Source organism: Penicillium nucicola (genome assembly GCF_028828085.1).
Source record: "Penicillium nucicola strain IBT 29836 chromosome Unknown utg000010l, whole genome shotgun sequence".
Lineage (NCBI taxonomy): Eukaryota > Fungi > Ascomycota > Eurotiomycetes > Eurotiales > Aspergillaceae > Penicillium > Penicillium nucicola.
This window is the reverse complement of record NW_026643134.1, coordinates 3,138,038-3,148,721: the sequence shown is the minus strand read 5'-3', so window position 1 is coordinate 3,148,721 and position 10,684 is coordinate 3,138,038. Positions and strand designations below refer to the sequence as shown.

The following is a 10,684-nucleotide window of genomic DNA, read 5'->3' as shown; positions in this document are numbered from 1 at the left end:
CAGTATAGGTATACACTAATATATCAACTTCAAATTTAATTTCCTTAACATATAATAGATTACATATTCGTTTAATGAAGGGAAACATCAATAAGTTTCAAACATTTAGTACCTAAGTAAAAAGAAATTGAAAGAAACGAACTATTTCAAAAGAGGACTCGAAAATTAGATAAAATAGTAGTACTGGCCTCTAAATTATAAATAAATACGTTAATCGTATAGGCATAATACCTTGCTTATTGAACTTATTCTTTTAAGATATGTCAAAGCTATATAACCAACGAGGTCAACGCAGATTTAGTAGGAACAAATCCGACCGAAAGAGTAGGTGACGTGGAGAAATGCCACACAAGAGCGGTGACAACCCCGATTCTTCCACAATCGTTTTGTGACTTGACATCCTACTCACCTAACATATCATCTAATCAAACATGTCTGGATCAAATTCAGACTTCGATATTTCACAGGTGAGCTTGCTTCAACAAATCTCCTCTAGAGGTGGCGATGATCACTTCCCCCGCCGCACCCTCATCCAAGACCTACGCCTAAGCAACCAGATAGGTCGCTAACATGCAATACAGGCGCTTGCTGATCTCGCCAAGTATGTTAAGATGCCTGGTTGACATTGGTTCTTATATTTACTATCCCATCTTACAGGGGCGAAATGACTGCATCGGCCTTAGAAAACAATCTCAGCACAATCGAAGGCAAAGTTGATGAGCTTCTGGCCCTCTTTGAGAGACAAGAAGCTGCGCTGGGGGCCACCACCGAAACAGAACCCCAGAATATCGAGAACGAGACTTCATGCACTAGCCATGATCAAACAGAGGAATTAAATAGTCCATCCAAATGATACTGACCATCGGGACCCTTCTCTACAACACCGACCTCCGTGATAATGCCATCGATCAAACCTGACGGAGTAATATCAAATGCTGGGTTCCAGACGTTGATACCCGGCGCCGCAATTCGTACAGTCTCGATCGCAATATTGTCCGCAGCCTCAACTTCCCCACAGGGCCCTTTGATGCTTGTCACCTCGGAAGCTGGACGTTGCTCAATGATGATATCCTGTCCTGAACCCGTGGCCAGATCAATGGTCGTGCGCGGTGCTGCAACCAAAAACTTGACACCATGGTGCCTGGCCAAGACAGCCAGGGCATATGTACCTATTTTATTGGCAGTATCACCATTGGCTGCTACCCTGTCAGCTCCGACCACAATGGCGCCCACATCCACACGGGTATCAGCAAGCAACGCAGCCGCCATGGAATCCGTGATGAGTGTAGCTGGAATTTTATCATGGACTAGTTCAAATGCCGTCAGGCGAGATCCTTGGTTGTAGGGTCTGGTTTCCGTGCAATAAGCATGGCGTAGGATATTCTTTGATGCCAGCGAGCGGACGACGCCCAGTGCTGTGCCATACCCAGAGGTGGCGAGAGATCTAAGGTTAATCCGCATTAGCTTCAGTATATCGCAGATCAAGTAATATATTGATCATACCCAGTGTTGCAGTGAGTCAGGACTGCGACTCCCGAACTGCCCGGCTTAATGGCGTTGGCAGCAATCCATTCTGCACCGTGGTGCCCTATCCTTTGATTATCCTCCAAATCTTTTCCTAGCATATCCTCTGCTGCCTGAATGAACGCCACCGCAATGTCGCGACCACGAGAGCCTGCCGCCTTGGCGCAATCTGTCGCCACGATTTCCAGCTTGCGAGCAGCGTCGCTGAGGTTGACAGCAGTCGGCCGACTGGTCACCAGATAGGCAAGTTTCTCACAGATAATCTGGCGTACATTATCCGGCAGTTCAGGGAGCTCGTCGTTTTTCATAGCAGAGGTCAATTCCGAGGCGAGTGCAAGCATTGCCACTATGGCAATAGCTGGTGCCCCGCGGACCTTCATATCTTTGATGGCGTGCCACCCATCCTCGGAAGTCCGAATGGTGATATATTTCTGAACGAACGGAAGTTGCAATTGGTCCAGAATTTCAAGGTCACCCTTGTTGTACTTGATTGCTTGTAACATCGTGCCGAAAATGCTATGGGAGTGGACGGTGGATAGATAGCCCTGGAAGAAGACCAAAGAAAAAAAGTCCTGGAGGGTAGAGGGGCTTACTTAACCCACCCCGCTCCCAAGGGTCCCCGTCTATCTTTCCTATACATCACATAGAACTGTAAGAGTATAAATTGTTTATTATATACTTAACATCCGAACTGAACGTTAAACCATCTTCATCTGTCCTGTCATAAGGATATCTTCCTGGGTCCATAGGTGTAAACATCAACGTGAAAATACCCAAGAGTGTTAAAGAGATAGAGGGAGTAACATTACACAACGGAAGAATGGATTGATTTTGATGGTTCACCATGGAATATTGCTTTGAAGTATGTCTCTAAATCCCTGTCCATCCCTTAGGTTCAGAATCACGAGGAGGTGAGAGAGCATACATTTCCCTGGTTAAGGGTGTTATGCAGGGATTATCTGGCTGTTAGGATGATGCATCTCAAGATAACATGGGTGAAAATTGAGCCATACGCCACAGAAGACAAGGTAAGCACATGCTCTTCGCAGAATAATAAGAGGTAAAAAAAACTTGGAATTAGCCCTGGCCTTATGGTCATGATCATAAAGCTCCCACGCCTGAAATTGGACATTCAGACTGTCCAAGCCACCAACCAAAAACCGAAATTTCCCTGCATCTAAAGCAAAATGCCCATAACAATCAAATGTGAGACATGATTTATGTGCATAGAGCAAAAGCGCTAAAGATCAGAACCGAGTTTATATCAACTTGCAGAGATATAAAGCACTGGAGTCCTGTAAGCCTCGACCCGCCCCCAAGGAAGCAAATTGACTAACCGTTGTTTCCGCGCACGAACGCATCGCCATAGTTTCGTCGAAGGTGTCCATTGACGTATTCTTCTGTTTTTTCCAGAGCAATGTTCATGTAGCCGTCGACCGATTGGAGTTCACCTACAACAATATTAGTATGCAATAGGAGCAAGAGCCTGGCGAGATTATACCTTTATAAACCACACCGGAATTCAGCTTGACAATCACAGGCGCGCCAATAATCTCGCTGAGAAAGGCCGAGGGGTCTTTCCCTTCAGAGGATGGGCCGTTCTCCATGGTTGACGTTCAACAACTTGCTTAGGGTAAAATAGCCTGCAGTTGCATTTGGGATTAGCCAGAATGAAATTTTGAGAATCAATACAGACTTACCAAGTTGTGATGCTTTTCGCAAGTGATGTGGAGAGTCGGAAGTGAGAGACACCTGGAAGGCGGTGAGGCGTATGCCAGCGGGGTTCAGTTCCCGAGGTTCTTCCCCAAAGAGCTTTAGAGCTTGACATTCAGGCTCAACACGATTGAGATCATCGAGTCGGGGGATTTTTTTGCAGGCACTAACAGTAACTGATCAAGATCATAGCCACCCGGCTCATTCAGTTCATCTGACCACGCCATCTGTACTTGGTTCCCGGACTGAACTTAACCAAACCCTCAGTCTACATACGCTCAAATCATAATGCGCTCTCTTTTCAAGAAACCCTCATGGGCAACGAAGGCGACTGAAGGAGACGATAATGAGTTCTACCGTCGCTCCGAGCAAACTTATTCTGATATTGTTGCTGCGACTCGAGATGCTTACCGAAAGCCGAAAACACCAGAACTCACAGCTACTGATGATGAGTTTGCTGACGATGCGACGCCAAGAAAGCGGTGCCGGCTTTCCCAAGAATCACAAGAAGAGAGCACGGTTGATGATCCGACGATGACCATCTCTCCCGGGGCTGATGGCGAGAAAATTGTGCTGACGGAAGCGCAACAGCTTGACTGTTCTCCGTCGAATCGCAGCAACAATGGAAAAGAATTAAGAAATCAACCCTTCGAAGGAGATATTATGCGTTCTGAGAAGGTTGATTCCCATCCTTATCCAGACAGAGAGCATGAAACGGCCTCATCGCCACCAGTCCGTGACCCCAAAATTACCCTGACTTCAGAAACCAGTTCCTGTGAGTCCTCCAAGAAAGTCAATGACCCGGAAACAAAAACCACACAGTCTGGCCTATCACCGAAACCATCGGATGACCCGACCGTTCAGATCTTGATCTCATCCAAAATCACCAACACCAAGCCATTACTGGTCCGCCGAAAAATGTCACAGGGATTGCGAGAAGTTCGCTTGGCATGGTGCAATTATCAAAACTTTGACCCAGAAATTCAACCATTGATCTATTTGACCTGGAAAGGCCGACGCTTGTTCGACGTGACAACCTGCAGGAGTCTAGGCGTACATGCCGGGAGAAGTCACATAACCTCAAGCATGGACGAGGATTCCACTACGGATTATCCAGATCTGCGCATACATATGGAGGCAGTTGCTGATAGTATTCTACCGGTCAGTCATCGAAGCCCTTCGTCCGATGACGGCAAGGCATCTACTGCGGCACCAACTTTGGAAGATGACAAGGGTGAACCGATGAAACTTGTTCTGAGAAGTCCTGGACTGGATGATTTCAAAATTAAAGCTAGAGCCAAAACTCAAATTTCGCGCCTCATCTCTGCTTTTCGAAACAAACAGAATATCTCCATGGATCAAACAATCTCCCTCCAATTTGATGGGGATACCTTGAACCCTGATGATTGCCTTGGTGATTATGACATCGATGACCTAGATTTGGTGGATGTTCAGATCAAGTAATAGGCCAGAAATCAAAGCAAACCCCGGTCTATGAAGCAGTGCATATTTTGTGAAGTCGTAGTCCTGTCCATATTCATATCCATATCGTTATCAATCACATGATATTCGATAAGCCGTGGGGCCTCACCTAATTTTTTTGGTGTCGCTCTAGACTCGCCCTCTCTCATTAGAACACCCTTTCGAATTGTGGAATATCGGAAAACCCATACAAAGACTCAAGCGAACACAATGAAAGTAATCACAGCCAATTTTGTGACATGCGCGGTCAAGGAGTGCAAGACATCACCAGCATCATATCCATTACATTTTCATGATGCAGAGCTGGAGCAACAAGAACAGGAATTCCAACCAGAATTCATTCGCAACATTATTCCCCGGATCGACTGGGATGCCTTGCGGACCACTGCCAACGAGGTAGCCAGTACTCTGTGATTTTAACATACACAGGCTGACCTTGCACACATATTAGTTAGGATTCCCGAGTCTCCCAGAGTCGAAACCAGAGGGCGAGGCACTCAACAATGAGCAGACTCTGAAAGATCTGCATAAATTGTTACTCGAAACCCAAGTCTCAGAAGGAAAGTTAGTCTGTGGGAACTGCGGTCATGAATATATGATCAAGGAAGGAATCGCAAACTTCCTTCTCCCGAGCCACCTAGGTGAGAGGGGATAATCCTTTAGATCCCTGGACAACTTGCTAATCTTCTCTAGTCTAAATGACATATGAGGCTATCACTAAAAACTTTTTAACATATCGATACCCCCACACTGGGAGCTAGCTGCTTGGAAGCAAGTTCTTTCCTCTTCCCTGGGACCACGCGCAGCGCTATCAAAGGGCGAGGGACGTCCGAGTTGAATCTTGAATGATGTGCACTGAACCATTCCCGCGTAACTCTTCCACCGTATGAAATATGACCAAGGAAATGCCGGCAAAAATCTTTTAGAATTGGTATATTGTACAAGAGAGCAGTAGCTCGAAATCACGATTGCCCATGCAGACCTCAAATGCTCCCACCCTAGAAAAACGCCAGTCCATTTCAACGCCACCTGGTAGATAGGTTTCAACAATCTCAAAGGCTGAAGACGGTGATGAAGCGTCTAGTTCAGGAATCCCTTGCAGCCTGTTGAACCACAAAGACAGGGAATTCGGTCATCGCTGTCCCATTCTCTCTCGAATTTGTAATCGTAGGTGAGCTCCTCATCTGCTATAAATCAGTAATTGCCTCGGTCAATCTTCAATTGTTCACTGACCTCGTTCGATGTCCCTGAGCGCATAAATCACAATTCGTTTACTGCCGTCCACTTTGATAATTTTCGCAGTGCAGTTAGGTGTACAACTGTGGTTGATAAAACGTGCGATTCCTCCTCTTTTGGTGGCATCAATCACAGTGTTCTCATCAATTCGGAAGAGGTAGCTGCTGCCAATACCGCTTTTCAAGTATCGCCTTTCTCTCATGTCTGCAACTTGCTGACGGACTTTTTCGCCGACGTACTCAATGATCATATCATTGGCAGTGATATTCTCCTCGGCATACAAGCCCCAGTTGTGAATTGCAGAGCGAGCGAAGCGAACCGGCTTCTTGCGCTTTTTGAGCTGATTGAAACGAAGCACATCTCCTTCGCCGCTTGAAGTCGGCAGGGCTTGCTTCTGTGCATTGATATCTGCAATAAGTCGACGATTGTTGACTCGTGTCGACCGGGATGTCGATTTGGATATGGTCTTGGCAGCTGCAATTCTGGCGGCTTCTGCTGCAGCTGCCTGGGGATCTGCTTTCGCGTTGGCTTCACGCTCTTCCCGAGCCTTTTGGACCTTGATACGGTGAGGTAGGTATTTGGACTTTTCGGCCTCAAGAATCCTTTTTCGTCCTTCGGTTCGAGCGGCTCCAGAAAGGTTTGGAACATAATAGCCAGAAATACTGATGGCATCTTGTGTAGTTCCAGTTTCCAGGCCGTTGAGAGTCTTGATCTCCTTTTGCTTCCAACCCCACGCGGCGAGGTTTCCAATACGGGATTCTGACTGATCCAGTAAAATTTCCCGCAAGAATCGTAAGTCTTCGTCGTCCTTCACCAGATGCTGCCAACCGTCCAAATCCAAAACGATGTTTTCATCGTCTTCAACTGTCGCACGGGGTTCATCCCTGGAGACACCCCATTCAATCTCTGTTTTGGGTTTATCGACGGAGTCCACTTTGTAGGCTTCGCCAACAGACAAATCATCGCGCTCGAAGTCCTTGGTTGTGAGGTATTCGGCAACTTCATCGTCCGGTTCATTGCCGCTAAATTTGCTGTCAACCGCTGTATAATCTTCAATAATGGTAGCAGGAATATCCAGATCGATATCGGTGTGAGTATGCCCAGCCGAGTCAATCCCGAAAAGCTCATCGTCCTGTCGCTGCCTCTTGCGTGCGTCAGGTTCTCCAGTCAGCCGTTTCCTCTTGCGAGACCTAGGGGACAAGTCGTCGAAATCATCAGGAAGTCGCTCGACATCTGTGTTGACAGCTACAGCTCCCTGCTCTTCGCTTTCTTGCAATGATCTCAAGTCATCAGACTGGTAATCGTTGTCCTGTTCAAACTCTGACGATGCAGAGCTTGCGCGGCTGGGTGGTCGACTTTCTCGCTCGTCAATGTCTCTCGTAACAGGGGTGCGCTGGTCGTCATCTGAGTCTTCATCATCATGTAATTGCTGTAAGCGATGATACAGAGGTCGGACTTCTTTCTTTCGTGATGGCTGTCTTCGTCGTTCGTCCAAGAAAGCAGCACCAACACGGTCAAGACCATGTGCCTTTCGGATCCGAGGAAGAGCAAGAATATTAAGACCTGACGAGGACCGAAGAGGGTCTCGTCCACCGGAAAGTTCAGATCGAGAGTCAGGGGTGCCAAGAGCACTGTCAATCCGAAATACGGACCTTTTGGTACCTTCGGGTTCCGGAATGCCCAGCTTCTCTCTTCTAGAGGCATGTTTGCCCGGTTCCAGATAATCATAGAGAGCCGGGCCCGCTATGCGTGACTTGACATCCTCAAGGAGCTTGTCTCTCAGGTCGCGGATAATGATTGAAAGCACTTCCCGACATGGATCCAAGAAGATTGCCCGTTGCTTTTTCTCTTCCTCGATATCTAAATCAGCTTCCTTCCTTATCCGTTCTTTTTCCGCCTTGTCTCGTCGATCAGCCCGCAGACGTTCAGGGCTCGGACTTCGCTCGTAGTTAGGGTTCCCGTAAGGTTGGCTCTCCATGTTCATGATATATGTGAACAATGGCTGCATATGACATTGTCTATGGCATCGCTCCGTTTCTTCTTCGCCTCGTCGTGAGTTTTCAAAGATGATGTAATATCCGGTCTTGTCACAACGAATGTGCTTGTAGCCAAAGAGTCTGAGCCTCTTTCTCAGATGCGGGACCGTTGTGCTAAGAACTGGGACATAGCAGTGGGCAATGAAGATGTATGGATCGCGCTTGATCTGACTCAAAATGGCAGTATCTTCAACTAGGGACTGTACGACAGGAGATCGAACACCAGCCCTGGGTCCTTCTGGAATGACAACCCCGGGTCGAATTGAGGACCGACCCGAAGGACCTTTAGGTGCGGTTGGTGGCGGCTCACTTTTCTTCACTTGCGTATCTTGTCTCGTGTCGCTGGCATCTTGATTGTTACTTTTAGAGGCTGATCGTTGAGATTCGACAGCCTTGGCGGCCATTCTGTCCGAGATTTTGCCATCACGATCCAAATCGACTCTGATCCTGCGTGTTCCGATTCGTTGTTCCTTTTTGCATTCAAGATATGCACGCCTTGCAGCGTTGGATGCCGAAACGGGGCCACTTCCCCGGGATGAGACGCTATCCTTGTACTTGATGGAACAGATCCCAAGAAATCGACCAGTGATAGGATCCGTACGATTTTGAATTTCGGCGATGTCTCCAAAGCTTGAGAAAAGCGCGCTGATCGGAGTAATCGGGGTCAAAGGATCAAATCCTGTGACGACGACCTGAACTGGAGGCCCTGGACCTATGCTTGCCGCATCGTGTGGCCATGGCTTCAAAGTGTAAGGCGCGGGGCGGTACTTTGTCTTTTGCTTGCAGCTGGATCCACGGGTATAGTTGGCGATTGCAAGACGTGGGTCGGAAGGATAATCACCTGGCGCGTAGACAATATCGACGTATTCGGCCTTTTTGCGTTTGTCTTTAGAGAGTGCTCGCTTATCCAGATCGGGATCGTACACGGCCTTGCAGCCTCGCACATGATATTCATGCCGTGTCTGTGATTGGGGAGTGGGAGGGGTATGGATGGGAGTGATGGATGGTTTGCAATGTTCAAGATTGGCTCGTGCTGAAGTGACTGGAAGCGGTTTATCGGCCACCTTGAACTGCGATGGACTGCTTACTTTGCACGGAGGTGATGACTCGGCATTGGTGAGCGGCGTCAAGGTGTCGATTTGGGATAGGAGCGAATTTGTCGTAGGCGCCGCGGGTAGCTCAGCCACATCCAACCCATTTTCATTGACAGGGACGATCAAGCCGACCCCGTTGAGGGCTAAATTCTTTCGAGCTTCGCTGTTATCTTCCGAGGTCTCGACGGTGGCTGATGCGCTTGAGCCCGCGGGCCCTAAAGAGCCGGGAATCTCTTCAGGAAGTTCTTCGCCTTCGGCATGTTTAAATTGTCGTTCTTGCGACGTTTTGAAACGTTTCTGTTGAAGGACCGATGGGGCGGTTGGGAAGAAATCTGCAAAGCCGGCGGAGGCGCGTGACATGGTGAGAGGTTGGCTATACGCCAGAGACCGTGGCGCAATCCAAAGGCAGCATCCTTGACAGTGGTGTACTGGCTAGTGCGAATACAAGCGACCGACGAGGTCGCGACGCGGCAGAATGGGGGGAAGACTGGGAGGAAGGGATTATAAAGGAGTAGCGTTTCGAGATGAAGTCGGGTGTAAACGAAACGTAGACAAGATGACAAAGAAACCAAAAGAAAGGAAAAACAAAAAAGAACCGGGTGGGGAAGTGAAAGGATGGAGAGATTCAGAATCCCAAGCTGCAATCGCAAGTTGAGGTTTGCGGAGAGCCTGACGCGATTCAAGAGTTTGCAGGAGGCTAAGACGCGATCGAGCGGAAGGAAGTGGAATGGTGGGGACAGCGGGACTTGGGAGCAACTTCACAAAGGGATAGCCAGAGGCGACTGATGTAAGAAAAAGGCGGAGTTGAAGTCCTGTGTGGAAGCTCAATAGCAGAAGATGGCAGGGATACCATAGACTTCTGAGAGGAGGTTTCGTGATTCAGCGGCTTTAAAAAAAAAAGTGAGAGTGACCTCACTTTGACCTGACGAACCACTATGTTGACGCCTGTTGGACAAGTACCGAAGAAGTACTCCTATGCTATCTGATTCAAGACCGGTTTACAAGAGAGCCTGGATGAAGACAGATTTAAGATGCTGGTAGAGGGCAGGAATCAGTACATTTTCCATAAGTCCACTTATACATATCTACTCTTGAAAGACCAGTACTGTGTCCTGGGCCACCAGGCTGCAAGGCTCCAAGGCTCTAAGGCTCCAAGGCGCTCAGGCACTCAGGCACTCAGGCACCACAGCCACACTCAGCCCCAGGTGGGGATATTTTGTTACCAATAAATCGACTTTCCCCTGAGTGTCGGCAAAAATAGCAACTGCATCGTGGAACTACCGATCCCCTTCCAAGGTTCCCTCCTGGAATGTGCCGTATGTAATTTTAGCATCCCTAGGCCAGAAACAAACAAGCTTACAGGTTCTTACTTCAACTTTGCCTCTTGTGGCAATGAGGGACTGAAGGGTCCAAATAGCAGGTGTCCCAGATGTATACCCTCCTGGACAGGTCAATCCTAAACAGGACTGACAGGACGAAAGATGACACGTTCGAGAACACGCTGCCCAATAGTCAGGACCACCAGAGATATAAGAGATATAAATATCATGTCCAACTAACAATAATTGATCGTGGATGTGGGTATGTTTTGCCAAGTGA

The 10,684-nt window shown here is 48.0% G+C and overlaps 6 protein-coding genes across 6 annotated transcripts; 3 read left to right on the top strand and 3 right to left on the bottom strand.

Annotated features, from left to right (window-relative positions):
* Window positions 1–431: 431 nt before the first annotated feature.
* Window positions 432–853, top strand: N7511_009751 (uncharacterized protein; the record flags this gene model as incomplete). Its single annotated transcript, XM_057132128.1, has 3 exons — window positions 432–467; window positions 582–601; window positions 658–853. 3 exons carry the CDS (start codon window positions 432–434, stop codon window positions 851–853), a joined length of 252 nt encoding a protein of 83 aa, XP_056980116.1.
* Window positions 820–2,027, bottom strand: N7511_009750 (S-methyl-5-thioribose-1-phosphate isomerase; the record flags this gene model as incomplete). Its single annotated transcript, XM_057132127.1, has 2 exons — window positions 820–1,444; window positions 1,504–2,027. 2 exons carry the CDS (start codon window positions 2,025–2,027, stop codon window positions 820–822), a joined length of 1,149 nt encoding a protein of 382 aa, XP_056980115.1.
* An 829-nt stretch (window positions 2,028–2,856) lies between these two features.
* Window positions 2,857–3,131, bottom strand: N7511_009749 (U4/U6-U5 snRNP complex subunit LSM6; the record flags this gene model as incomplete). The annotated part of the gene is made up of 2 exons (XM_057132126.1): window positions 2,857–2,975; window positions 3,026–3,131. 2 exons carry the CDS (start codon window positions 3,129–3,131, stop codon window positions 2,857–2,859), a joined length of 225 nt encoding a protein of 74 aa, XP_056980114.1.
* Window positions 3,132–3,525: 394 nt separating this feature from the next.
* On the top strand, window positions 3,526–4,701 carry N7511_009748 (small ubiquitin-related modifier domain-containing protein; the record flags this gene model as incomplete). Its single annotated transcript, XM_057132125.1, has 1 exon — window positions 3,526–4,701. The coding sequence occupies one exon, from the start codon at window positions 3,526–3,528 to the stop codon at window positions 4,699–4,701; it is 1,176 nt and encodes a 391-aa protein (XP_056980113.1).
* Window positions 4,702–4,929: 228 nt separating this feature from the next.
* N7511_009747 (RNA methylation protein TRM112) lies at window positions 4,930–5,374 on the top strand (the record flags this gene model as incomplete). Its single annotated transcript, XM_057132124.1, has 2 exons — window positions 4,930–5,115; window positions 5,171–5,374. The coding sequence occupies 2 exons, from the start codon at window positions 4,930–4,932 to the stop codon at window positions 5,372–5,374; spliced, it is 390 nt and encodes a 129-aa protein (XP_056980112.1).
* Window positions 5,375–5,799: 425 nt separating this feature from the next.
* Window positions 5,800–9,445, bottom strand: set1 (histone methyltransferase SET1; the record flags this gene model as incomplete). The annotated part of the gene is made up of 2 exons (XM_057132123.1): window positions 5,800–5,903; window positions 5,953–9,445. 2 exons carry the CDS (start codon window positions 9,443–9,445, stop codon window positions 5,800–5,802), a joined length of 3,597 nt encoding a protein of 1,198 aa, XP_056980111.1.
* Window positions 9,446–10,684: the final 1,239 nt, after the last annotated feature.